The sequence below is a fragment of the Podarcis erhardii genome, assembly GCF_964252035.2.
Source record: "Podarcis erhardii genome assembly, chromosome: 12".
Lineage (NCBI taxonomy): Eukaryota > Metazoa > Chordata > Lepidosauria > Squamata > Lacertidae > Podarcis > Podarcis erhardii.
The window spans coordinates 38795541-38820227 of record NC_138513.1 but is presented as its reverse complement, the minus strand read 5'-3'; the positions used below and the strand labels follow the sequence as shown (position 1 = coordinate 38820227).

The 24687-nt window shown below is 41.4% G+C and overlaps 1 protein-coding gene across 5 annotated transcripts in view; it reads right to left on the bottom strand.

Annotated features, from left to right (window-relative positions):
* The window catches only part of NEK11 (NIMA related kinase 11), a 91745-nt gene that overhangs the window by 48366 nt on the left and 18692 nt on the right, over positions 1 to 24687 (bottom strand). For all 5 annotated transcript variants that reach the window (XM_081882106.1, XM_081882103.1, XM_081882107.1 and 2 more), the window contains exons 3-6: positions 5703 to 5868; positions 5048 to 5166; positions 3020 to 3084; positions 530 to 656 (exon numbers count right to left, since the gene is read on the bottom strand). In XM_081882106.1, the coding sequence (XP_081738232.1) occupies positions 530 to 656; positions 3020 to 3084; positions 5048 to 5166; positions 5703 to 5868 (477 nt within the window). The remainder of the gene's footprint in view (positions 1 to 529; positions 657 to 3019; positions 3085 to 5047; positions 5167 to 5702; positions 5869 to 24687) is intronic.

Sequence of the window (24687 nt, the reverse complement as noted above, 5' to 3'; positions counted from 1 at the left end):
AAGTTTAAAAAAAACTGTTAGAAAATAATAGTTCAAATTATCAAACCCCCAGGAAGTGAGGATCCGATGAAAAACCAGGTGCTGGGGCTATGGCAGGGCTGCTTTAAATCCCCTAGGAGTGGACCTAAAGGAAGTCTACCTGCCCTGTCTGACCTGCCCCCAGGCCAATTTGAAGGCAGGCTTGAATCCGAAATGCCAGCCGGTGAGTTGAACCTGAAGCTGCCCTCACCAGCTGGGCAGTCCTTGGCACCAGGGCCCCCGTTGGGTGAGGGTGCCAGGAGGCATTGCCAGCCCGCAACACAGCCGCACTCAAAGGATAAGCAGACATGTCCTTGAATACATTTATTTTTGCAATAGATACATTTCAGCAACATGGAAGCATATTTATTCAAATAATTTCATTTCTTCAGAGAAAGGAGAGATAAGCACACAACCTAAGCAGAAAGTGACCTAGAAGCCAGTGCTGTCTCCAGCATGATCGTTACGATTAAATGAAAGATTCACGTGAAACAGAACGCTGCCTGCTTACCAGATATCTGATTTTGTGTCGTAACCCTGGTGTTGCAGGGCCTCGGGACTCATGTAGAAAGGCGTCCCAGTAAAAGTAGTTGCTAAATCACAGGATCCCATCAAGAGACGAGAAACACCAAAGTCCCCTTGAAAAATATTTTGAAATATAGTTACTTGAAGGGGAAAAAGGGGGGGGACAAAACTAAATGACATATTCTAGCCTGTGCTATTTTATATCTATTTTAATTAAATGTGCAGCTCAGAGAGTTCATAGGCATGGGCAAATCTTCTGACTTTTGGTTTCTCTCTATCTCTCATGTTACCAGCCTTAAGTTCAGTCCTACACACTTCCACATCAGTTTGCAATTTATTTATTTTTACAATGAAGTCCTCATAAAAATCAATCAGCATTTTAGTGCAATTTTTTTTCTAAATATAGTACATTTTCCAAAGCAATTTCCCTAATATAATGTATTGTTGTACATTATTTTCAGTAACATATGCTTTATGCCACTTTATCCTAGCATATTCCTTTCCATACACATTAATTGGCTAGGGAACTGCATTGCAAAATTCAGAGAACTGCCAATTTGGATGATTTTGGCTGCTGAGTGGCAGTGACTATCTAGGGTTAATTTTTCTGTTATGCTAGCATAGTGGGCACTATGCACCTTAGGAATAAAAAAATATGTATAAGCAAATTGTAAAAAAAAGATGTATTCACATTTGCTGTTGTCACATGATTACGTGCACCTGAATAGTTGCAAGTACTACACATGCACAGTGCGACCCAGTTCACACAAACCATGGCTTAGTGCAGATGCACAAATGTGCAGGTTCCCAGAGAGATCATGGCTGCTTTGCTCTTCCTCTGGCCCCGCTGCTGCTGTGCTGCTGTGAGCTAAGCCATGGTCTGGTTTAGCATGTTGACCAAACCTGATCTTGCGGTTTGTTTCACTCTAAACTAGGCTTCCTGAGACTCGGCCCTCCAGATGTTTTTGGCCTACAACTCCCATGAACCCTGGCTAGCAGGACCAGTAGTCAGGGATGATGGGAATTGTAGTCTCAAAACAGTTGGAGGGCCGAGGTTGAGGAAGCCTGCTCTAAACCATGAGCCATAACCAAGGTTTATTCTATGGTTTAACATTCATGGTTTGTCTGGAGTGAGATAACCCACAAGCCTGGGTTTGGACAACAGGCTAAGCCAAACCATGGCTTAGCTCACAGCAACCCAGCAGGAGGAGGACAGGAAGAGGAGCAAAAGAGCTGTGATCTCATTTCCAGGAGCCTGCAAATTTGCGCTAAACCATATTTTGGCTTAGCGTTATGTGCGAATTGAACCTATGAGAAGTAACTGTGGAATGCACACTGGGTTCAACTATACAGTACAAAATTTCACGCAGCCAGAAATCATTTCCATGGCACACAGACAAACCACATGAAACTTATTTAATGGGGCAGAGGTTTCACTGGCCTGTATGAGGAGCAATAAGGCTGCACCCCTCCACTTATCTCTCAATGCGTAACTACATCCAACATCTGCATTACAGATGTTACACCCAGGCATTTTACAGATATAACCAGACAAAGATAAGCTTTCCGAAACTTCTGAATAGCATAGGCATCATTATGTCATATATTTGTTTTTTTTAAAAGTTGGGCTGCAACAGAAAAAGATGGACTGCAACAGAAAAGTACCATTTTTAAAATTGAAAGAGGGGCATAGATAAGGAGCGGGGAACCTGCTCCCTGTCCCAAGATGCTTTTCTCATCAGTGAAGCTCTCATACTAGGTGTCCTTGGCCAGGAGAAATGCTTTGGAAGACAGGAGCAGGTTCTGCACTCCCTGCACCCAAAAACCTTGACTACTGGCTGGGGTCCCACCTGGCATCTGCCCTGGGCCCATTTTTGCTGGTGCTCTATTGAGTGCTAGGACAGCTTGGAGTCTCTGTTTAAGTTTCCTGCAATGTCCTGGAGCACCCCCAATGCAGCATCATTCCATGGCACTGTGCAAGTGGAAATGTTACGCAATAATAAAATAGAATCATAGAATCATAGAATGATAGAGTTGGAAGAGACCACAAGGGCCATCGAGTCCAACCCCCTGCCAAGCAGGAAACACCATCAGAGCACTCCTGATATATGGTTGTCAAGCCTCTGCTTAAAGACCTCCAAAGAAGGAGACTCCACCACACTCCTTGGCAGCAAATTCCACTGTCGAACAGCTCTTACTGTCAGGAAGTTCTTCCTAATATTTAGGTGGAATCTTCTTTCTTGTAGTTTGGAACCATTGCTCCGTGTCCGCTTCTCTGGAGCAGCAGAAAACAACCTTTCTCCCTCCTCTATGTGACATCCTTTTATATATTTGAACATGGCTATCATATCACCCCTTAACCTCCTCTTCTCCAGGCTAAACATGCACAGCTCCCTTAGCTGTTCCTCATAAGGCATCGTTTCCAGGCTTTTGACCATTTTGGTTGCCCTTCAAATCACATTGAAAAACATCTTACCAATTTTAAGAAGGTTGTTTTTCAAAAAAATATTCTTCGCTTTCAAATCTCTGTGAAGTATTCGCCTGAATATGAAGAGAAATGAAACTATTTTAGTAGGATGAAAAAGTTAATAGCACATCTTACAGTCTTTTAGACTATTGTGAAATGTACTCTTTGCTCCTAATCACCTAACTTTGAAGTGCAAATGACACTGAACACTTTGGGCATAATTCCAAGCAAACATGTATAGGACTGAGCAGCATGTCAAATTTACTTCCAAATATTGGCCACCAGAAACCCCTACAAGAAAGTGTGTCTAACATGAATGAATGAATGAATGAATGAATTTATTATTTCGGTCACAGACCAGTTCCAGCCCACACACAATATCAAGGAAGTCATAAAACACGATAGGGATACATTTGAATTTGCAATTAAGTATAGCAGGGATAATAGAGATATAGCAACAGTTTAAAAATATATAAATTAAAACTTAGTCACCAAAATATAACCTAAAATTATCACTTAAGGCCTTAATTATTATGATAGCACAGCCTGTTCCCTAAGTTTTATGGCAATCACACAGAATTTGGCTACCCTTAACATGATCTCAGGATCCTTGTCCTCTACCAGGGATTTTAGACATTGAAGTTCGGATTCATTTGGAGATTTTTGCGTAGCAGGGGTAATAAATCCCAAGCATATTCCATACAAAATCAACCAGAAACTACATTGTAATCATAGTTTGAGAAGAAAGACTGCTCCTGTGAAAACTGTGAATGAAAAGATCTATATACACATTTAACATGTGCAGTAGTATCTTCTTTGCTGCCAATCACCATAATCTACCAATTTCATACAGGGATTAATCACAATGGAGCAGCAGATAAAAATGCAGCCCTTTGCCATTACGGATCTGTTTCCAATGAAATTAACAGGACAGCCCACAAATGCAATAGCTTTGTGAGCCCTAGTTAATAGAGATTGGAGTTTGCTATAGCACAACCAGACGGAACACAAGTCTGAAAAGTTGTGTGTGTGTGTGTGTGTGTGTGTGTGAGAGAGAGAGAGAGAGAGAGAGAGAGATAGGGTTCCAACTTCTGATTTAGCATGGAGCACTGTCAGAAAGAATAATCAGGCCCCAGAGGAAACACAGGAACAATGGACACTGTAAGAGGCTGTGATATTTACTACTTTCACGGCAGATCCTAAACCGCAGCAGAACATGATACTCCTGAATCTTTGTTGCTCTGGGAACTTCTCTCTCTCTCTCTCTCTCTGTGTGTGTGTGTGTCTGTGAGAGAGAGAGAGAGAGAGAGAGAGAGAATAATTCAGATTTTAAAACTGCCCATCTGCTCTTCAGCAGTATACCCTCTTTTTAGTTGGCTCACTGAATGGCTGCAAATATGGCCCAAGCCATTTAGGGCTCATAGTCAATGCTAGCACCTTGAGTTGCACATATAATAGCATTTCTATGCTTTCTCTGATAACAGTGTGCACCAAGAAATCCAAGACCTGAAATGTACATATTAATTATTAAAGATGCTCGCAATTAAAAATGGATGATGCAATAAAAAAATGAATATGGAAAAATAAAATTGTTGAGTTGGCAGCATGTGACCGGGATAGTACTATTAAATAGTGGTCACCTTGAAACCATCAAAAGGTGTTTAAAAATTCATTGCTTCAGTCACTAAAGAATTAAACAATCATTTTTAGAAAATTTAGTGGTTCATATGATCAAAAGTATCTTTTAAAATAACCCATGGGGATTTAAATATTTTCTTGCCCTGTTTTGCAAGAATGATGATGGTGCTGAGAATTCTGGGAACGGTACTACTCTGTGTGGAACTTAAAAGTCAAAACTTGAAAAATATACTCCCATCCATCACACATTAATAGTCCTATTCCAGGCGGTGAAAGAGAATTTTATATCAAAGGTAAGTAAAGGCTAGTCAGCAAATTTTAATTTTCACTTTAATATTAGCAAGCAAGAGGTGCAAAATGTGCTTAAGTTTATAACCATTTCAAAGCAAATGACTGTACCTTTCATGCATGTAGTTGACTCCAAGTAACAACTGTATAAACCATTCTACTATTTGGCTTTCAGGAAATACTTTGCCAGCTTCTTTGTACTGCTGAATGTTAAAGTCAAGGTCTCGACCCTGAAATGCAGCAGCAAATTTACAATCAGAAACATTAAATTGCAACTTCATTAAAATTAATGGGTGGGAACTGCTATGAACCTGAACAGAGCTAAGATCCCTTCAGTTTGATGAAAAATGTTTCAGGGCTGAAGCTGTGGTTAGTACATGTTTCTGTAATAGTTTTAATAACACAGATGTTCTACGCAAATCAAAATATTATCATGAAAGATTTCCTTTTAAGTCCAAGGCCAAAAAACAAAACAAACCAAACTAATAATCACAAGATTTGTGGTGCTAATTATTATGAGGTTGCCAAGGTTCTTATGCCCAGCCAATAAAGATTGCCTTGTGAACCCTTGCTTTCTAACCTGTGGGTTTTTGCAGGTCACCAGCATATCCATGATAGAGAAGGCACTATCCTGGTGTGCAGAAGACCATCATGAAAGCTACAACATGTAAAAACCCACCACCAAATTATTTCTATGCAATATTACACACATTTCCCCATCCACTTTTTAGGAATATACATTCAGCAGAAGTAAATGAAGTCCCACCTCACAGTATTCAGTGATGATGCAAAAACTCTCTCCTTCTACAAAGCTGGTATAAAATTTGACAATGGCTGGGTGGTCTAGCCTGGACAGCAACTGCGCTTCTAGATTTGCCTCAACTGTTTCATTAGGCTTGATGTCTCCCACGGAGATCTCTTTCAAAACTTTCCTGTTGATAGAAAAAGAGAAGGAAAACATAATGTGGATTGCTTTCACACTAGCCCTTTTCTCTGGGATTGCTATTTCTCGTTCATGTGCTTTTTATAGAGGATACCCTTGCTGTCAGATTCTCTACAATACATTTCTTCCATGCTTTAAATTGCGATAATTTCTTAAACAATAGAATACCTGTCTGAACAGGCAATGTACTATCAAGCCCTTTCTGGGGTCTTATGCGTTTAATTTAAAGTTTATGGTTTGAAGGTCCTATCAGTTTTATCACTTTTGTCAGTTTCTGACTTCAGAAACACAGGAAGCTGCCTTATGATGAGTCAGATCACTGGCTCATCCAGCTTAAAATTGTCTACACTGAGTTTTGTGAAGGATTGTGAAAATTATATGATTCCCCACTCCCCCATTATGGCAGTAAAACCAGCAATTGTTATTATTCTCCATACATGAAATAAATTCATTAACAAGAAAAACCGGATTTTTAAGGACTCAATCAAAGTTTAAGTTGCTAATTCTGAGCAGTGAGAATAAATGCTTACTGGAGAGAACCTGTAATATGCTAAGGAGATTAACTGTGCAGCAGAATTCTTATCAAGGCAGATGGAAATATAGACTTAGAAGAATTTGTGGAAAGAAGTAGAGCTGCATATGGCAGGTAGCTCTTTCAGGAATTATAAGCCTTAATCTTCAGGAAAGCTTTTAAAAAAAATTGTTCAGATGATACTTTACTCCAAAAAGACTGAAACATATATATCCCGCGGTAGGTAACAAATGTTTGAGAGGTGGGAAGATAGTAGACATACTGCATGCTTGGAGGGTGGGGAAGAGGTGTACGTTTATTAACAGGTTCTGGGAATTAGTTTGGAGAGTATTAAAGAAATGACAAATTATTTTGCTTCGTTACATCAAAAAAAAAGAAAAAAAAGAAAAGAAGTAAACCAAGAGGATAAAGAGCTGCTTATTTATTTACTTAAGGCTCCCAGAATGGCAATTTGCTAAAAAAGGGAAACAAAATGTATCTTCAAAATAGAAAAGGTTGCCAAGCTAGTAAACGTTTTATTGAAAAGTGCTCATTGTACTTGCAAATGCACAGCTTAATGTGAGTTCTGTAACAGATAATCAGAAACATTTACTATGTTTCTCTTGAATAAAGCACACGTGATTTTTTTTAAGAACCCAACTCAGAAATAAATATATATTTTTCCTGTGCAAACATTATTAATCGTTTGTTAGTTATTTAATGAAAGGGCAGATAAAGAGCCAACCAAAATTTCTGCTAAGTAGAAGTTTAGCAAAAGAACTGCAGACTACAATTTCCCTATGTATTTTAATCAGGCAAATAATCATAACATAAAGGATAATGCTGCTTTATATCCCAGTCTGATGAGTTTATGTATGAAATATTATACTGTATTAGGGTTTTAGAAGAGTAAAGCAATATATTTTCAATATTTTAAATCAATCAAAAGGTAAATTTCAGCTCAAGTTGTATGATGAGATCATTTCATATTTTAAACACCACTCAGTTATACAATCACAGCAATAGAAATAATAATAAAGGAAGCACAAATTATTTGTTTTGAAAAAATGAATTATCATAAATCCCTGTAAGGTATTTCCTTACAAACATCACACATCAGTTACCCAGCAACAGAGCATACATTTTCTTTCTTTTTATGCATACAACTTGCCTAAAACCCTTCTGGAAATCTTATAATAAAACATGGAATTTGCTTGTCTACATCGCTGCAGACTTGCTCAGCGCTGTTAAAATAGGTAATATCTACAGCAATCTTCTCATCTTTGACTTGACACCATGACATTTCTTATTCCTGCTCAAAGATCATGTCACTAAACTGTCAAACAGAATGAGTCTTCTTTAAATATCACTTAATACAAGATCTTTATGCACCAAAAGACAGCAATGAAAACCTGACGCACCAGGACAACTTGTCACCTAATTCACTCAAGTGATTTGGATGCTGCCATCACCTGTCAAACAACATGACAAATGTTTATCTTATTAAAATTCTATCACAGGATAGCAAATCAAGAGTCTGTACACTTATAAATTAGCCCACAGTTTTCTGCTCCACAATGGTACTTCAATACCAAACTGACAGCTTGTACTATCACCAACTGGAAAAAGCATTGTTATGGTATCAGAATTGTAGTTACTTCTACATGCAATCTGGGACAGATGGCATAGATAGTTTTATGGGGTAGCTTACTTCTGTTGTGCCTTGAAGCAGTACAATGTCCCAAATACTTATATTGTCTCAGGAGAACACTTTTTAATCTGGTTCCCTGGACCATTTTTTGCCTGTAAAACCACACAGAACATTTTTACTGTTTACACTAATCAGAAACTAAGACATAAGACAGTTGTTGAGGGTCTTTTTTCTAATTCAGTGCATCGTGGAGTGTCCCCCAATAAAGCCACATAAAGTGTGGCATATTGCTTGAAAACGGTGTGGAAATTTTTTTTACTACTTCAGTTGGTAAACATTGGTCACATCTGTACTATACATTTAAAACACTCCTATACTACTTTAATTGACACCACTTCTCCCAAAGAATCCTGGGAACTGTAATCTGTTAAGGATGCTGACCTCATTGAGCTAAAATTTCCAGCATCCTTAACAAAGTACAGTTCCCAGGATTCTCCCTATCTGTTAAAGTGACACAAGAATGCTTTAAATAAATGCTGCAGGTGTGACAGTTGCCCAAGGCAAAGAAAAGGTAAAAAAACCCACCCAGTTTGTAAAAATCAGTTCCTTTTCTTGGGATTTTCCCCCCAGGTGCTTTTGTTTCCCCCTGAGGTGCTTTAGTTTACAGAAATAAAACTGTAAATGTTAAGTGGCTAAAAACTGCAGATGTTGTTCACTACCACATACGTAGGTGACAATAAATTAGAAGAATTGCACCATAGGTCTACTTCTGTGTAAATTCTGCAATTGAAAGTGCACCTAGTTCAACTCTGTTTTTTCATATGAAGTTAAATATTAGTGGTTTCATTTATTTGTTTAAAACATTCACAGGCTGCCTTTTAATAATCACAAGAATAGAAAAACATATTATAACAAAAGTCCTCCATCCGTTAATAAAGCCAGCAGTAATGAAAGCACACATTCAGCCCAGAAGTAAAATACAATTTGTAACTATAACTGCAAAATATCAGCAGCAAGAAAAAACATTAGATAATACGAATAGGAAGGACAGAACAGCTTTCAAGTGTGAGAAATTGTGTTAGATCTTATGGAGCACAAGAGCTCTCACCTGAAATCAATGGGAATCTCACCCCTAAGTCAGCACCGCTTCTCTGCCACCGACAGAGGTGGCAGAGCGGCTGGTGCAAGTGGCAGGTATGGTGACACTGGGGGCAGCCTCAGGGCAGTGTGGCACTTTTCGTTTCGCCTCAAGGAGCAAAACAGGATGTGCCATCCCTCATAGTGAAGGATGTTAATACTCTGCTAAGGTCCAAAAAACATCTTTGGCCAAGGGAGAAGATGACTGATCAATGAATACGCTACACTGTAAAGTATGGACACCAGACCTGAAATCCAAGCCAGCCAACCAGGCTTTACTTGGGCTTGAGTTTGCAGAGACCTTGGCTTGGTATAGATCTTTTTAAAAAGAGCTTCAGCACCACTGAAACATCTTCTAACGTTTTGCTGAACAACTACTGGGACTTTGGGGCACTTGGTAGCAACAAACGCTGGTACATACTATATTCAATGCATTTTCGGGTAAGAAGCAAATTACTTCTCAGAAAAGACTGTGTGTGGTGTGTATGCACACACCCTTCAATAGCTTTCCAAATAGGAGCATGACTAAAACCATGAAGCACCAACAACTAGTGTGGGGGCACGAGCAGATTAGACTTGAGTACATGTAAATGCATTTGGTGAAACTGGGTTCCTCGCATGACGGCCCAGCGCCAGACCCAGGGGCAAGAAAGGAGGAAAGGCGGCAGCAGCACCGCTGTGCCTCTGCTGGGCTCCAGCGCATGAACAAGCTGCAGAGGCAGCTTCCTTGCATGGTGGCAACACTTGCCCTGCCCCAGGCACCCGCAGCCTACACTATGCTGCTGCAGTGTGGATTTGTCCCCTCTTTGTACTCTATTGAGTAAGTGAGGATTGTTTCTACTTCAGTAAAGGACCAGCACAGTTTTCCTACATTGCAGAGGGTGAGAGGCATTCTATAGCTCTGGCTAAGCACTCTACACACCCTTTCTTTTTTTCTTGGGGTGTTATGCTACTGATTTATTATTTGCTTGACTAAATAAAAAAACAAACCTTGTAATGCAGCTCTGCTTTGAGATCTGGAATTGTCCGAAACAGTAGAAATACAAAAGGACAGAATGCTGTCGATCACTGTCAAACTCATCTCTGCAGCCAGAAGTGATGGGCAGTTAGCGCAATAAAAATCAGAGATCAAACTAATAGGAAAGGAAGGGCAAAAGGGAAGCTGAGAATGCTCCAAGAGAATGCTCCCTTAAGATAAATGGCATCTGGCCTATATAAGCAGTACACTGCATCTGCCCCTGCCTCAAAGCTCAGAAGACTGCGCGGAGCGTATGCTAATATCCCAGGGAGAGACAGTCATTGCCAAGTTCTATCTGCAGCAAACTCTGCCAGTGAGGTTCCTTAGAGGGTCTTCCATCCACAGACTCACCCAGGACTCCTGCCTTGGTTCATTTGAAAGCTTTATTTAAATGAATGTAGAACACACAGTTCTTTTAAAGACACAAGGGTATTATTTAATAAAACAGCGAGCACTGCTGCTACCTACAATGTGTTGCAAAATAACTGAAGGGCTTTAAACTCTCACTGTCACATGCAACAGATGATTGTATAGCCAACCTTTTAACCATCCTGCAAGCAAGCTAACATTCAACCCCAGTTTACAGCAAGGGTGCCAAACACAAAGCAGATAAGGTATCCAAACACAATAGGAGGAAATTCTTTATCAAAAGAAATGTTTAATGTGTCTTGGCAAACACTGCTTGGGGAATCTTTTCTATTACACCCCTTAGCAAACTTAGGTGAGCTGTTGTAGAATAATGATCCCAAGCCATTCTTATCAAGCGGTATTAAGCCCTTTCTTCAATAAAAAGCTTCCTAGAAAATGTCTAGTCAACCTGATGTGATGTGGGATTGACAGTGAAGTGGGATTGAGGATTGGAGTAATCATTCTGTGATATTATGGTAGTGGACAAAGCTGTATTCTAACTTTTGAATTAATTTTTTTTAGGAAATGTGCTGAGAACCATATCTACTGTAAAGCCATCTTTTTTTTAATCTTGGATTTTTCTATGATTGCTATGGATCCTATTTGTGTGCCATCAAACCTAAAGCTCAGAGCAGTAGACCCTGCACAAGTCATTGATACAACCTGGGATGCCTTACCGTGCAGTCCTGGTTAGGCACTGTGACCCATAATTGAAAGCACAGGTAACACTCCAGAAAAGTACAAGTACCCCAGGAAAGTCAGCTGTGTTGAAGTACATGGTGGATGCTTTTCAGACAAGATGGATGAGCAAAATCTAGCCGAGGCTGAACCACCTAGAGATCTTGGCTGTGGGAACCAGGGGCACCGAAGCAGTGGCAGATCCAGTAAATAAATTGATGGAGAAATAATCCAACAAAGATTATCAGGGAACTGAAGCATCTTCCCTATGTGAGAAGGGTGCAGAGTTTATAGGGGAGGGCACTGTGGAGAATTATAAAACGTTTCAACTTTCAAATGACATGGAGAAACATAAATAGAGGTTTTTCTCCTACTCTAGTCAAAAGAAAACTTGGGATCATGACATCTAGTGAAACTGGAGATTCGGGACAGATGAAAGAAAGTACTTCAGTACTGCATAAATTTATTTACAGACTCTCCTTCCTTGGAGGTTTTTAAGCAGAGGTTGGGTGGCCATCTGTCATGGATGCTTTGGTTGAGTTTCCTGCATTGCAAGAGGTTGGACCAGATGATCCTTGGGGCCCCTTCCAACTCTACAATTTTATGATTCTATAAGATATGATGAAGGCTACTAACTTAGGTGGCTTTAAAGGGGGATTTGGCAAATTCATGATGGCTATCCGTGGCTATGAGTTGTAATGGCTATACAGTGGTGCCCCGCAAGACGAACGCCTCGCAAGACGGAAAACCCGCTAGACGAAAGGGTTTTCCGTTTTGGAGGCGCTTCGCAAAACGAATTTCCCTATGGGCTTGCTTCGCAAGACGAAATGTCTTGCGAGTTCCTGTGGGTCCCCCCCCCTTTTTCCCCTTTTCCTAAGCCGCTAAGCCACTTATCAGCTGTTCCGCTGATAAGCCACTTAACAGCTGATCGCTAAAAGCCGCTAAACCGCTAATAGCGCTAATCCGCTAAGCTGTCAATGGGCTTGCTTCGCAAGACGAAAAAACCGCTATACGAAGAGCCTCACGGAATGGATTAATTTCGTCTTGCGAGGCACCACTGTATGCTACTTTCAGGATCAGAAATGAGCAAAACTACACTGAATGCCAGCTACTGGGGAACAACAGCAGGGGATGGGTACAGCTTTCATGTGCTGTATCTGTTTGGCTACTGCGGGAAAGGGGACTAGATTAGCTTTTTGTTTGATTTTCCAGGGCTCTTCTTCTCATTTTATGCTCTTGTGAGATACAAAAAATCATAAATTCTGGTATAGAGGCTCTTAAGTGGGACCACCTGAGCAGAGCTCCAATTTTAAAGATTTCCAGAAGTCTGCTGTTTTCCTCCTTTTGCAAAGGTAGATTAGCGGACAAGGACTTATGCTAATATTGCGGGAGCCAGCAATGCTGACACATTATTTGGCAGTGTTTTCTATTATTCAGAGTGTAGAATGTTGCGGAAATAATAAATTAACTGCCAAGTCAAATGTAAATTTGCTACATGATTGCCAATCAATATGTAGGAACAGAAAGTCCATTTAAAAATGGATTGCAATTGGCCTTGCTTGGGTAAGGAGATTAATCATCAGAGGATGTCTGAGGGCATATGCTATAAATTTAAAAGAAGACTGATGCATTAATGGGGGTGGGGGTGGGAGGGAGCAGTGACATAAATGATGAATTCTGGTTATTATGGGAAAGACTAGTTTTTCATTCAAAAGAAAACAGATTTATGAGGGATTAATGTGGGAGAGGTGGGTAGGAATCAAATATTTTTGTCTTGATTAAGCAACCTTGATGAATGCATGGCATGGTTTCATCATATTACACAGGCAGAAAACTCCTATCCCTGTTGGGCCGGATAAGATAAATCCCCTTGGCCAGCAAAAAACAGTAAGCTGGTGCAGTGAATTCAAACACACATTGCAGTACCACTGCACTGGTCATAAACCACCATTTGCAAAAAAAAACCCAAAACAACCCACTAGATTGGCAGCACTATGAAGAGGAGAAGAATGTTTGGAGTTTGGGCAGGGCAGGGAGGAGCTGGCATCCTATGTTCACTCAGGGGTCCGACGTTCCTGCTCCTCTGATGCCAGTGTAACATCAGGCCAGTGAGAGGCAGTGTGGGTAACAACACACCCACTGACTCACTGAACCTTCACCTCCATGCACTTGTTTGAGGATAAGATTCCAAAAAGCAGCACAGCACCTAGACTAGACTATATAAATTGCTGCAGCAAAAGAACACACCGTAGTTTACTTATCTAGATGTGTGACATGGGGCTGTATTGCAGTGCTACCATGTCTATAGATGCCAAGCACACGAAAGCACAAGCAGGAACTTTGCTGATGGGAAAACGTGTGTTAAATTTATAAGCTACACCTTCAGCATCCGAGTGCGCCAGGGCAGATAAGATTTAAAGCAAAAATGCAACAACTGAATAATGTTTTACTATCAATCTAAAACAGCAGATTTTTTAAAAGATGAATAAAATGTAAAAGGTGGTGGCTTAAAAAGTATGGAGTAGATGGAAGGCCTGTCAAGAAAGGCACCAGGTGAGCCTCCCTGGTGAGGACATTCCAAAAGGTGGGGTGCCACCACCAAAAAGGCTCACCATTTGCTCTACCTCAAAAAGCAGGAGCAACTAGAATAAAATCTCAGGTGAAGATCTCAGTGATTTAGCAGACTAGCATGGGGAAAGACCATGCAACTCTTTGTGGAAAAGCACAACAATCCCAATAGCTAGGAGAACAAAATAAAACAAGGGCTGTTCTTAAGGAGCTCAGCCTTACTGTTGTTTTTTGTATCCCTCATAACGTCTTGATTTCAGTTATCCTCATTTTACCTGGGAAAAGGACAGCCAAGGCAAGAGTGCTCTAGTTTGCATTTGCTGACCTTGATTTATATTGGGACACTCTTGTTAGGTATGCATACTGTGGTGCATGATTACTCTGGACATGCAAATACCTTCTTCACTTTTTGATTTTAAACCCAGTCAAACTGTCCAACAGCACAGCCTAAGTTCAATTCTCTGACAGCCAGTTGCAACTATTGCAGGTCAAGCCATTTGTGGTCATTAGCGTATCTTAAAAGACAGGAACCCTCTGCTGGAGATATGCTCAGTAACTCAGCCTTCTTATTCACTCTACAAGTTTGCATCCAGAATCCCCTCTAGGTATGATCTGCCCTATAACAAGGTATGTGGACTGTTTGAGGACTCCACCAACAGCCCTCTTCCCTTGCTGCTACTGAGGCTGCAAGGGCAAGATGCTCACAAATAGGTAAACAAGGGAAAGGGCAGACCATTCTGAAACTATGATTGTCACATCTTCTCCATCCCACCCAACAGAACCCCCCTAATGTGTTCACTCCAACACCCATAGCAACAGTCTCCCCTTCTCCCTAGAATACAAGTGAACTGTTTCAGGAACTTGCTTTTACTCAACAGGTTGTAGTAGTGCATCCTATAAGAAGGGAGGCTGTGCTACAGCGTACTATGCTGTTAACATTCAGGAGGGCCCAAACTCCCAAATAAAACGCATGCTTCCACCATAGACTTGCAAAGGCTATGTAGACCCACTGTCAGTCCCTTTTGAGGAAGTCAACATCAAACACCCTACTCTTGCCTATTGATAGTGCTGCCAAACACTTGTGACTCATCCTTCCAAGCGGATCAGAGCCAACGGACATGACAAGAGAACAAAGCTTAGACAGTACTGCAGTGCTATTCCTAACTTTGGATGAGTATTGCCTTCATGTTAGCATTGTCTCCCCAAACTGGCAAGCCTCTCAGATGTAGACAAATGAGGGACTATCAGGTCCATGCACCTAATATGAGAGCAAAGAGTTGGACATGTGAACAGGCAAAACATTCAAAAAGAGCATCCTTTCTCTCAATCACTTCTTTGACAAGCACCTAATTGTGTGCAGTATTTTTTTGCAGCTGCTGCCCATTATTCACCACTATTTCTATGTTTCTCTTGTCTCTCCACAGCTAACCAGGCATCTCTCAGGAAGAGAAGAGGCTACCTGCCATCTTCACTGCCACTGCCCCAGTGCCACGCACACCACAAGGGTAGTCGACAGCAGCGGCCAGACATTTATCTGGCTAAGGCAGACCATCTCTGATTAGCTCTCCCACTGCTGTGCCTCAGATGTGTCACCCCAGCACTTTTTCTTGGGAGCCCCTAGCCAGGATCAAACTTGCAGGTTAAGCCTGCGCTATTCATAGGAACATAAGAAGAGTCCTACTGGATGAGGCCAAAGTCACACATAGTCCAGCATCCTGTTCTCACTGTGGCTAACTGGATGCCTATGCAAAGCCCACAAGCAGGACTGAGTGCAACAGTGCTATCCCAACTTACAGTTTTACTCTAGTACATCTCCACAAAGAGAACGCTCAGAACTGGCCTCTTTAACTGGAAGTCCAGATCTCTACTACCCATAGGACTGGATGAAGGAAAAATTATGTGCTCCAAGCTAGTCCCTGGGAGACTAACGGTCACAACATTTGTCCCTCTTCTGCCTGCAACTGCACCTATGTAATTAGGGTGTAGCTGTGTGCTGTGGACAAGCTAAGTTCTAGCTTCCTCCCTGCCCCCCCCATCCAAAATGATTGTTACCAACAGCAACACCATCCTCAGTTCAAAGCTAGGGATTGCCTTGCAGAGGCCACGTTTATATTGCACTGCTCTTTCCATCTCCTTTATCACCTAAATAAAGTGTTGTCTCCTGTGATCTTGCAGTTGTAGTGTGCATTCTACAATGTCCTTGAGTTTCCCTTTCCAAAAGCTGGTTCTTTTCACACAGAAACATGCATATATGTTGTATAGTACAGTGTTCTAAAACACGGGTTCCCAAAATGTGGTCTATGGACCACCAGGGGTCTACTACCTTCATTCAGGTGGCCCATGGCATGTCTACATTAAATATTTACATAGATTGTTGTTGTTTTTTTGTATTTTTATTGCTCATTTTATTTCCTACGTTGCATTTTATTGTACAGTATTACAATTGGGATTCTATGGAATGCAATGCAAGAAATAAAAGCAGCAATAACAATACAATTAAAAACCACACAGCACCTGGTCCAGTACATTACAACTCCTACAACAGGCAAAACAATATTTAAGTGATCCACCAAGACTGCCAGCAATTTGCAAGTAGTTTGCAGGGGGTAGGGAGGAGTCTAGGAACTGATGTTCTAAACATTGTGTGAACTCCTTTATATTGCAGTGGGATTCAAGCTCTTTTTGTCACCTTTCACGTCTCCTACGCACTGGACTACAGATGCTTTCTGGTCTCTTTTAAAGAGAGTAAAGGTAAAGGGACCCCTGACCATTAGGTCCAGTTGTGGCTGACTCTGGGGTTGCGATGCTCATCTCACTTTATTGGCCGAGAGAGCCAGAGTACAACTTCTGGGTCATGTGGCCAGCATGACTAAGCCGCTTCTGGTGAACCAGAGCAGCGCACGGAAACGCCGTTTACCTTCCTGCCGGAGCGGTACCTATTTATGTTGCACATTGACGTGCTTTCGAACTGCTAGGTTGGCAGGAGTAGGGACCAAGCAATGGGAGCTCACCCCGTCGTGCAGATTCAAACCGCCAACCTTCTGATCAGCAAGTCCTAGGCTTGATCAGCAAGTCCTAGGTTTAACCCACAGCGCCACCTGCATCCCTCCCAAAGAGAGTACTTGGGCATTATTATACAGCACATTTGCCATCACCCTATATGGACTGATGCCTCCCATACACAGGTCGTGTGGTAGTTGGTATTTTAGCTTTCTTCTTCTAGTGAAATTTTTGTGCTTTCTGTTTTGCAGCTAGAGGAGCACATAACAGGATTGTGACTATGTTAGGCTGCCACAAGCAGTAGCAAAGCAGCCACTTGGAATAGCATGGTCCTGCATAATAAGTGGCACAGTCATTTGTAATGATGGGCAGATGTTACAAGATACTTATTAAATAATTAACTTCCTAAATTTCAAGCAATGGATCTAAACCCCCTGTTGGACACACAAAACAAATTGTGAACCTCTCTGCCTTCGACATGAAGTCTTCCAGTCCTCATAACCAGAGCCACCTGGAAGAGCACAAATTTGCAAACAAAAACTCCTATCTATACCATCATCATTTCCAAGGGAGTGCCCCAGAAGATAACTCCCATGTACAAAAAATTTAATATGGCACAATTTAAAAAACCATCTATTCAGTGGGGACTGTCATTCAACATATCACCAACTTTTACAAGAGAGTTTCAACACATATTCCTACCGCCATTTCCCAATTCTGCAGGCTATGTTTGTGCCCTTGCTATCTTGATTATTAAAAATGTACATTATGGAATCCAATTTGAACCACCTACCTGATTAGTGGCTCTTGCTTATAAAAGCTCATGGCTTTTGCAAGGTATCTGTTGGTTTTCAATACTTGCACTTTCAATGTACCATGTATAATCCTTGTTCAGCAACGCAACAAACTTCCAAGGTAAGTCCATATTATTTCGACTGCATAAATGAAGGACAGAGAGACACTGACATATTCAACAACAGTCAGTAACTCCTTAGCTCAGCAGAGATTCAAACTCAGGTCAATCAGGTTTGACTCCAGCATCTCATTTAGTAGGCCACACTGGCCTAGTTCGCACATGATGGTAAAGCTAACTATAGCTTACTGGGACTGTGCAAAAAAGATGGCTCCCTAGAGGCGCTTGCATCTCCTAAGCAAAGTTTTGGCGCCCTGTGCAAGGCCAAAATTTGACTCCCATCACCCCAGCCCTCGCAGTGGCTTCCCAAAGCTGGATAAGGGAAGCACTGGGCTTTGGGAAGGAGGTGGGAGGGTTCTGACAGGGTCCTAGAGCCCTCCTGTCTCCTTCCCAAATCTGAGCAAGCACTAACTAGGCTTTGGGAAGAAGTTGGGAGGACTCTAGGACACTGTCAGAGCCCTCACACCTCCTTCCCAAATGAAGCTCTTACTAGGCTTTGGGGAGGAGGCAGGAAGGCACCCCCTGGGGCTCATGATGTCAACCATGCAAGTAGCTGTGCTCACCCTGCTCTTCAAAAGGAGAGCACAGGCGGTTGGATCAACATTTTAGCCAAGCCTAGACATTTATCATTTGACGCTGCCATGCTTTACCTAGTTGTAACCTGTAGACCGATGCTGGGAGGCTTTACTGAATTAATAAAACTTTCAGAATCTCCAGCCATGGTTTTGGTTTGGGTTCTGAGCCTGAGGGGGAGAGTCAGGACAGGAGATTTTATTCCTGATCTACCATGAGCAACTGAGGCTAGAGAGGATTTTAGATAGATAGATAGATAGATAGATAGATAGATAGATAGATGATAGGTAGACAGATAATGAGATACACCTCAAGTTCATATTACTTAAATCTAGCAACCATTTCACTAGATCAAAGTGAGCTGTGTGTTCTATAAAGTTGAGAAAACCTACATGAAACCTGATAAAGCAAGCAGGAAAGTTTCCTAAATAAATTCTGTAAATAGTAATCTTACCTAACAATATTTTAATTCATTAGATGTGGCATTAAAAGCCTCAGATCTTTTTGACAAATGCAAGATTATTCCACATGGGAAACATCGTCTTCTCTACTTGTTGCACTTGGGAGGGTGTTGATAATTTATTTTTATTAGCAAGAAACTCAACAGTCTAGTCATAAATCTGTCACTTTAACACTGATTGTAAGTTGTTTACTTCCCTCTGCAAAATACTATTATACATATGACACCATTATGTGCAGAAAGCCATTTTACAATCTGTTTACAGACTGACATTCCATGCTGAGAAGCTGCTGCAGCTGTTCTTGGACATTTGTTGAGAGGGTGATGGACGGCAATATATCCACAGCATTTTTTCTGTCAAGGAAAGTTTTATTCCTGCTTTTCACCATGAATTCCTTGTAAACAAGCTGTACCACTTTTGCTAACTGATAATAATAGACATAAACCACCACAGTGCAAAACATATATTTAATTTTAAGGAAAAGCCAACCTTGGTCCAGCCACAAACAAACACCAGTACAAAATAAAGGAATTAAAAGGCTATGGCCCTACATAGCCCACACATTAAGTGAGAACCACTTTATCATGATTTCTATGCTCAATTGTGAATGTCTCTTAAGCATACTATATGCATATCATGGGGTGTGAGGGAATAGGCATAAAAGCAGAACCTGAGTCCCTCCTGAGGTTCACCAAAGCTTGAGTTTGAGCATTTTCCTGTGAAAAAGGAAGATCTAATATGGGGGAAAGGGTTCATTTCAGATATATTGTTAATATTTTGCTTGTTATTCCCTCTAAGCTACTGAAGCTGATAAATCCATGTACAAAAGAAATTCAATTTTACTTTATATATTCCCCCCCCTCCATTAAGTTTGTCAAGTTGGAAGTTTTCCTGTGAGTACAGGGAAATTATCTTGAAAAATAAAGTGCTTAATCTACAGATAGAGGAAAGAATGGACACTGAACTATTTGAACAAGCATGAGTAATAAAGATAAAAAAAGTCTTCCTGCTAACGCCTCTCTCTTAAGCCCATTTGTACTTTTCTCCGAGGAAAATTATAAATACTTTGATTACCTTTTTAAAGCTCTTTCCTCCCCTTAAACCGAAACTTAAATATTTATAGTTTAATTAAAATAAAGAAATTCCTGCAGACTCGGAAAATAATTATTAGGAGCATTGCTGAACACAGAATGTGTACAGCAATTCTTGGAAGGCACTCTCGATGTTACATCACTGCCATCTACAGTTCAGAGCTGTTTTATCCATGAGCCACTGCAATGATGACAGGGTTTTTAATTTATAGATATTCCTTTAGTTTTAAGAAACTGGTAATTTGAGGGGTTGCCCTAAGGTCGCATGATCCAAACACTTCCAAAGGAATATAAATTGCTGCACATGCTTTGTCGCAGAAGCTCCAAAGAATAAAGTAGTTTCAAGCCGTTCCTCATGCCTCTCATTTGCCTCTGGACCCAGAAGTGCAGAGTGAGGAATCAGCTGAATTATACTGGAAGTAGTTTTCTGGATGTACAGTTAGATAGAGAAGATAGTGAGAATCTGTGGAGCCAGTGAAAGCAATTCTGAATTCTGATAAACAGGGGTATGTTGAATAACCATAGGAAGAGAAACCTGGTAAGATCAAATTATCCATTTCTTTTATTTTATTTTTACATGATGTGGGAGAGGCCATTTATAATAACCGGGGGTGCTGAAGGTGAGAAAACTAAAATGTGGCATTTGTTCTTTATTGTAGCCAAGAATGTGACATCCATCCTAGCCCTAGCAGCCTGTGAAATATTACTGTGTATGAGTACTGGCCACTTACCAAGGAATACCAGGATTTGTTTGTAGGGCTAGTCTGACAGACAGATAATACTAGCTTTATGCTCCATGAATCTCTTGGAATCTCTCTCCTGTTTTCTGGCTTAAATGCTGGAAGGTCACAGGCTGTCTCATCAAAGTAATGTTTTGTTTCAGGAGAAAGATTCAAAAAGTAAAGAGAACTCTCTGCCAGCTTCTCTGGGATCAGTCATGTTATCTGAACTTCATGCCTCGCAGTGCCCATCTCTGCCACTTTGTATTCAGGGATCTGAACCTGACTCCATTTTGATCAGCTGATGCCAATGGAAGCCATCAGAATGGCACTCACTTGGTTAATGGAAGCCATCAGAATGGCTCTCACCTATCTCTTTAGGTCCTAATTAGGCCCTCTGAACTACTCTGATGGGAAGCCATGATAGTTAATTGCCCATAACTGATTATTTACTACAGTTTAATGACAACAGTCATACCAAGATGATGAAGAGAATCCAGAAGCAGAAACAAAATAGAAATAAAAATCATTTGACAAGGCAGTCTGTGGTGTCAAGGGACAGGGTATGCATGAGGAATTTTTCTTATACGATGGTACCTTGGTTCCTGAACGGCTTAGCTGTTGAACAAATTGGCTCCCGAACGCCGCAAACCCAGAAGTGATGTTCCGGATTGTGAACATTTTTGGGAAGCCGAAAGTCCAACATGGCTTCCATGGCTTCCGATTGGCGGCAGGAAGCTCCTGCCGCCAATCGGAAGCTGCGCCTTGGTTTTCGAATGGTTTTGGGAGTCAAACAGACTCCCGGAACAGATTAAGTTCGAGAACCAAGGTACCACTGTACTTGAGACCAAAATGGGACAGTTGTAGAACAGCCATATCCAGAGTCTTATGGAATACAGACAGCCAGGCAGTGCTGGATTAAACCCTGTGGAGGCCCCTAGGCAGTTGAAATCTTGCTCTCTCTCCCCCCACCCCCACCCCCCGTCCTTGTGCATACACTCTATTGGAATAACATTGAACTAAGAAAACTTGATTGTAATTTTCTTTCAAGATCAAATCAGTATTATTTTGATCTGTTGACCCCTAAAAGGCATGAGGCCCAGAGGCCGGTACCTCCTCTGCCAATCTGGTAATCTGGCACCGCAGCCAGGGTCAATTTATTGTCCCATAACCATTGTAACATATAAGCCATTCCAGGATATTCCTCAGATGTATCTGAAAGTACTGATTCCAGCTTCTATCAGATGATGCTATCAAGAAGAAGGGCCCATAGCGACCCATGATGAACTCTGAAGCATTCTACTAGGAAGATAAAAATTCTAGAACTTGTAAATAAGTATGAATTAGCAAAGTGTAATTAACTGGTAAAGATAACTTATTTTCTGTGGATAATGCATTTTAATCAGTAATTTCAATCCATATGTTTCAAAATTGTCACTTATTTACTTATTGTTATTGTCTAATAATTAAGGGGAAGATGTGATAATAGAGCCTATAAATGAGAGAAGTCTTTTAGTATTAAGAAGTTGGTAATTTGGTGACTTGTCCTAAGGTCACATGATCCAGGCTGTTCCAAAGGCCTAGAAGTTGCTGCACAAGTTTGTCGCAGATTTATGTTAGAGACTCTGATAAAGTTGTTTCCAAGACATTCCTTATTCCTCTAGCTTGTCTGTGGACCCAGAATCATTACCGCCACTGTGAGCTTGCCTCGCTTTTCAAGCTTAAATGTCACACATGCCAGTCACTGCTAATTTCAATGGAAAACAAAGTTTTCTCTGGGGGTTTCAGGGTCAAGGGCTAAACAATGTGTTTACAAGGTATTTTGGAAGACTGTGTTTCATGAAATATAGCTTTGTCGAGATCAGGAATGGCTTGTAGACTCGGAAGGTGCTGCATAGACGCAGGAACCCTTCTCTGTGCAAATGATACCCTCTGTAGTTAATGAAATGTCTGTACTGGAGATAACAATGGTCAGAGTCAACTATGATTAGGACTAAAACATTATCTGAAACGGGTTTGCAAATCACAGTTTTGGGCAAACCTGTTAAGTTGTAACCATAGCTGGCCTCCAACAAAGATCTACTATGTCCCCAATGTGAGGATTTGGGGCGCAGTCCTTCAATGGCTGCGCTCGTTCCTCTCTGGTCAGGGACAGAGGGTGGCACGGGGGGGGGTCGTCATGCTACTCCTTGGAGTGTGGAGTACCTCAGGGCGCAATTCTCTCCCTGATGCTTTTTAACATCTATATGTGCCCCCTCCCCCAGCTCGTCTGGAATTTTGGTTTGGGCTGTCATCAGTATGCTGATGACACCCAGCTTTATCTGTTGATGGACAGCCACCCTGACTCGGCCTCAGACACACTGTTCAGATGTTTGGAAGCTGTGGCTAGATGGCTACGCGAGAGCCGATTGAAGTTAAATCCTTCAAAGACAGAGGTCCTTTGGCTGGGTCGAGACAATATGGGGTTGGGGGGCCAACTCCCATCCCTTGTGGGGGTGCAACTAGTGCCAGCGCCTTCTGGGTGTAATCTTTGATGCCTCCCTTTCTATGGAGGCACAAGCTAAAGCTATAAAAAGGGCGGCATTTTTTTCATCTCCACCAAGCTAAGCAGTTGGTCCCTTACTTCTCTTGCCCTGACCTTGCCACTGTGATCCTGCAACTACCGCATTTTTCGCCCTATAGGACACACTTTTTCCCCTCCAAAAATGAAGGGGAAATGTGGGTGCATCCTATCGGGCGAATACAGGCTTTCGGTGAAGCCTGGAGAGCGAGAGGCTCTGGGGGGGGGGATAATTTTTTTTCTTTATTTCCCCCCCCCCCAAAAAAACCTAGGTGCATCCTATAGGGTGGTGCGTCCTATGGGGCGAAAAATACGGTATAAGGATCCAGAATCATCTAAAGTGTAAGTAATACAGTTTCTATGAGGACCAGTTCTGATTAGAAGTTATCATGGATGTAGTATTATGAATGGAGGGGCTAGTTAAGGAATGAGTTAATTCTCAGTAAGTGATAATTCTCCAAAAGGGTTATTTTTCCAGGCTGCAGCTGCAAAGTACTTGTGACTGTCTCATTGATTGATTATTTATGTTGCTGTGCAGACTGGCAAGAAGTGCTGGCCTATATCAGACGCTCCAATTACAGCTTTCTATGGTGGAGAAGTGTGGATAATTGTGGAGAAAGATTGTTGGAGACAGAACTGGAAAGACTTGTGAAGAACAAACAGAAGGCTAAAGTTGCAGGACTTTAGAAACTTTGGACTTGCTGAGAACTTCAAGCAAGGACTTTGAAAGCCCTCTCTGAGCTCAGAGAGAAAAGCCTTCTTGAAGCAACTGTGTATAGTGTATTTTGCGTTTACTAAATAAAACAATCTCTGCTACGCTTTGTCTACTGTGGGAAGTTTAATCACTTTGCTGAACTTCTGATTGTACAGTCACCTAACAGGTTATTGGCACAAACATTCAATAGGTTTAGTGGATGTGGCCAGTGGTGTAGAGGAATAAAAACAGTGAAATGCAGCTTTGAAACTTCTTTCAGATGAGGAACAATGACATTATTTGTCACAGCAACAGTTTACCTGACAAATTCCCCTTGCTCTGGGAAATGAATGAGTTTGTGACATATCAGCAAAAGGAAATCAAGACTTAGCTCATTTGGATGCCTATCCAAATTTCTAGGAAAACAAAATCCAACAAATTAATCAGAAGTAAGCAAGTAGTCAGGATGTGGGTTGGGTGTGGGTGTGGGTGTGTCAACATTTCTTCTAAGAGCAGTTTTTCAGAGCACTCAAGTGTTGTTTTTTGGGGTAAATCCACATTGTACACTATGAAATGCATTTTCCTTATGTAGCTTTGCTTCTCCAAAGGATCACAGACAGAGCAAGAACTTTTGGATGCTAATCATAGCACAAGGATAAGGTTCTAAATCCAGGGCAGGGAACCTCCAGCCCAGGGGCCAGATTCAATCCTCTAGGCCTTCAGACTGGCCCTTCAGACTAGCCCAATTTACACCCCCTCCTCAGCCACAGGCCTTTGCAACTTCTTCGAGTCTTTTTGCCTAGCTGGAATGTGTTCATGAGCTCTA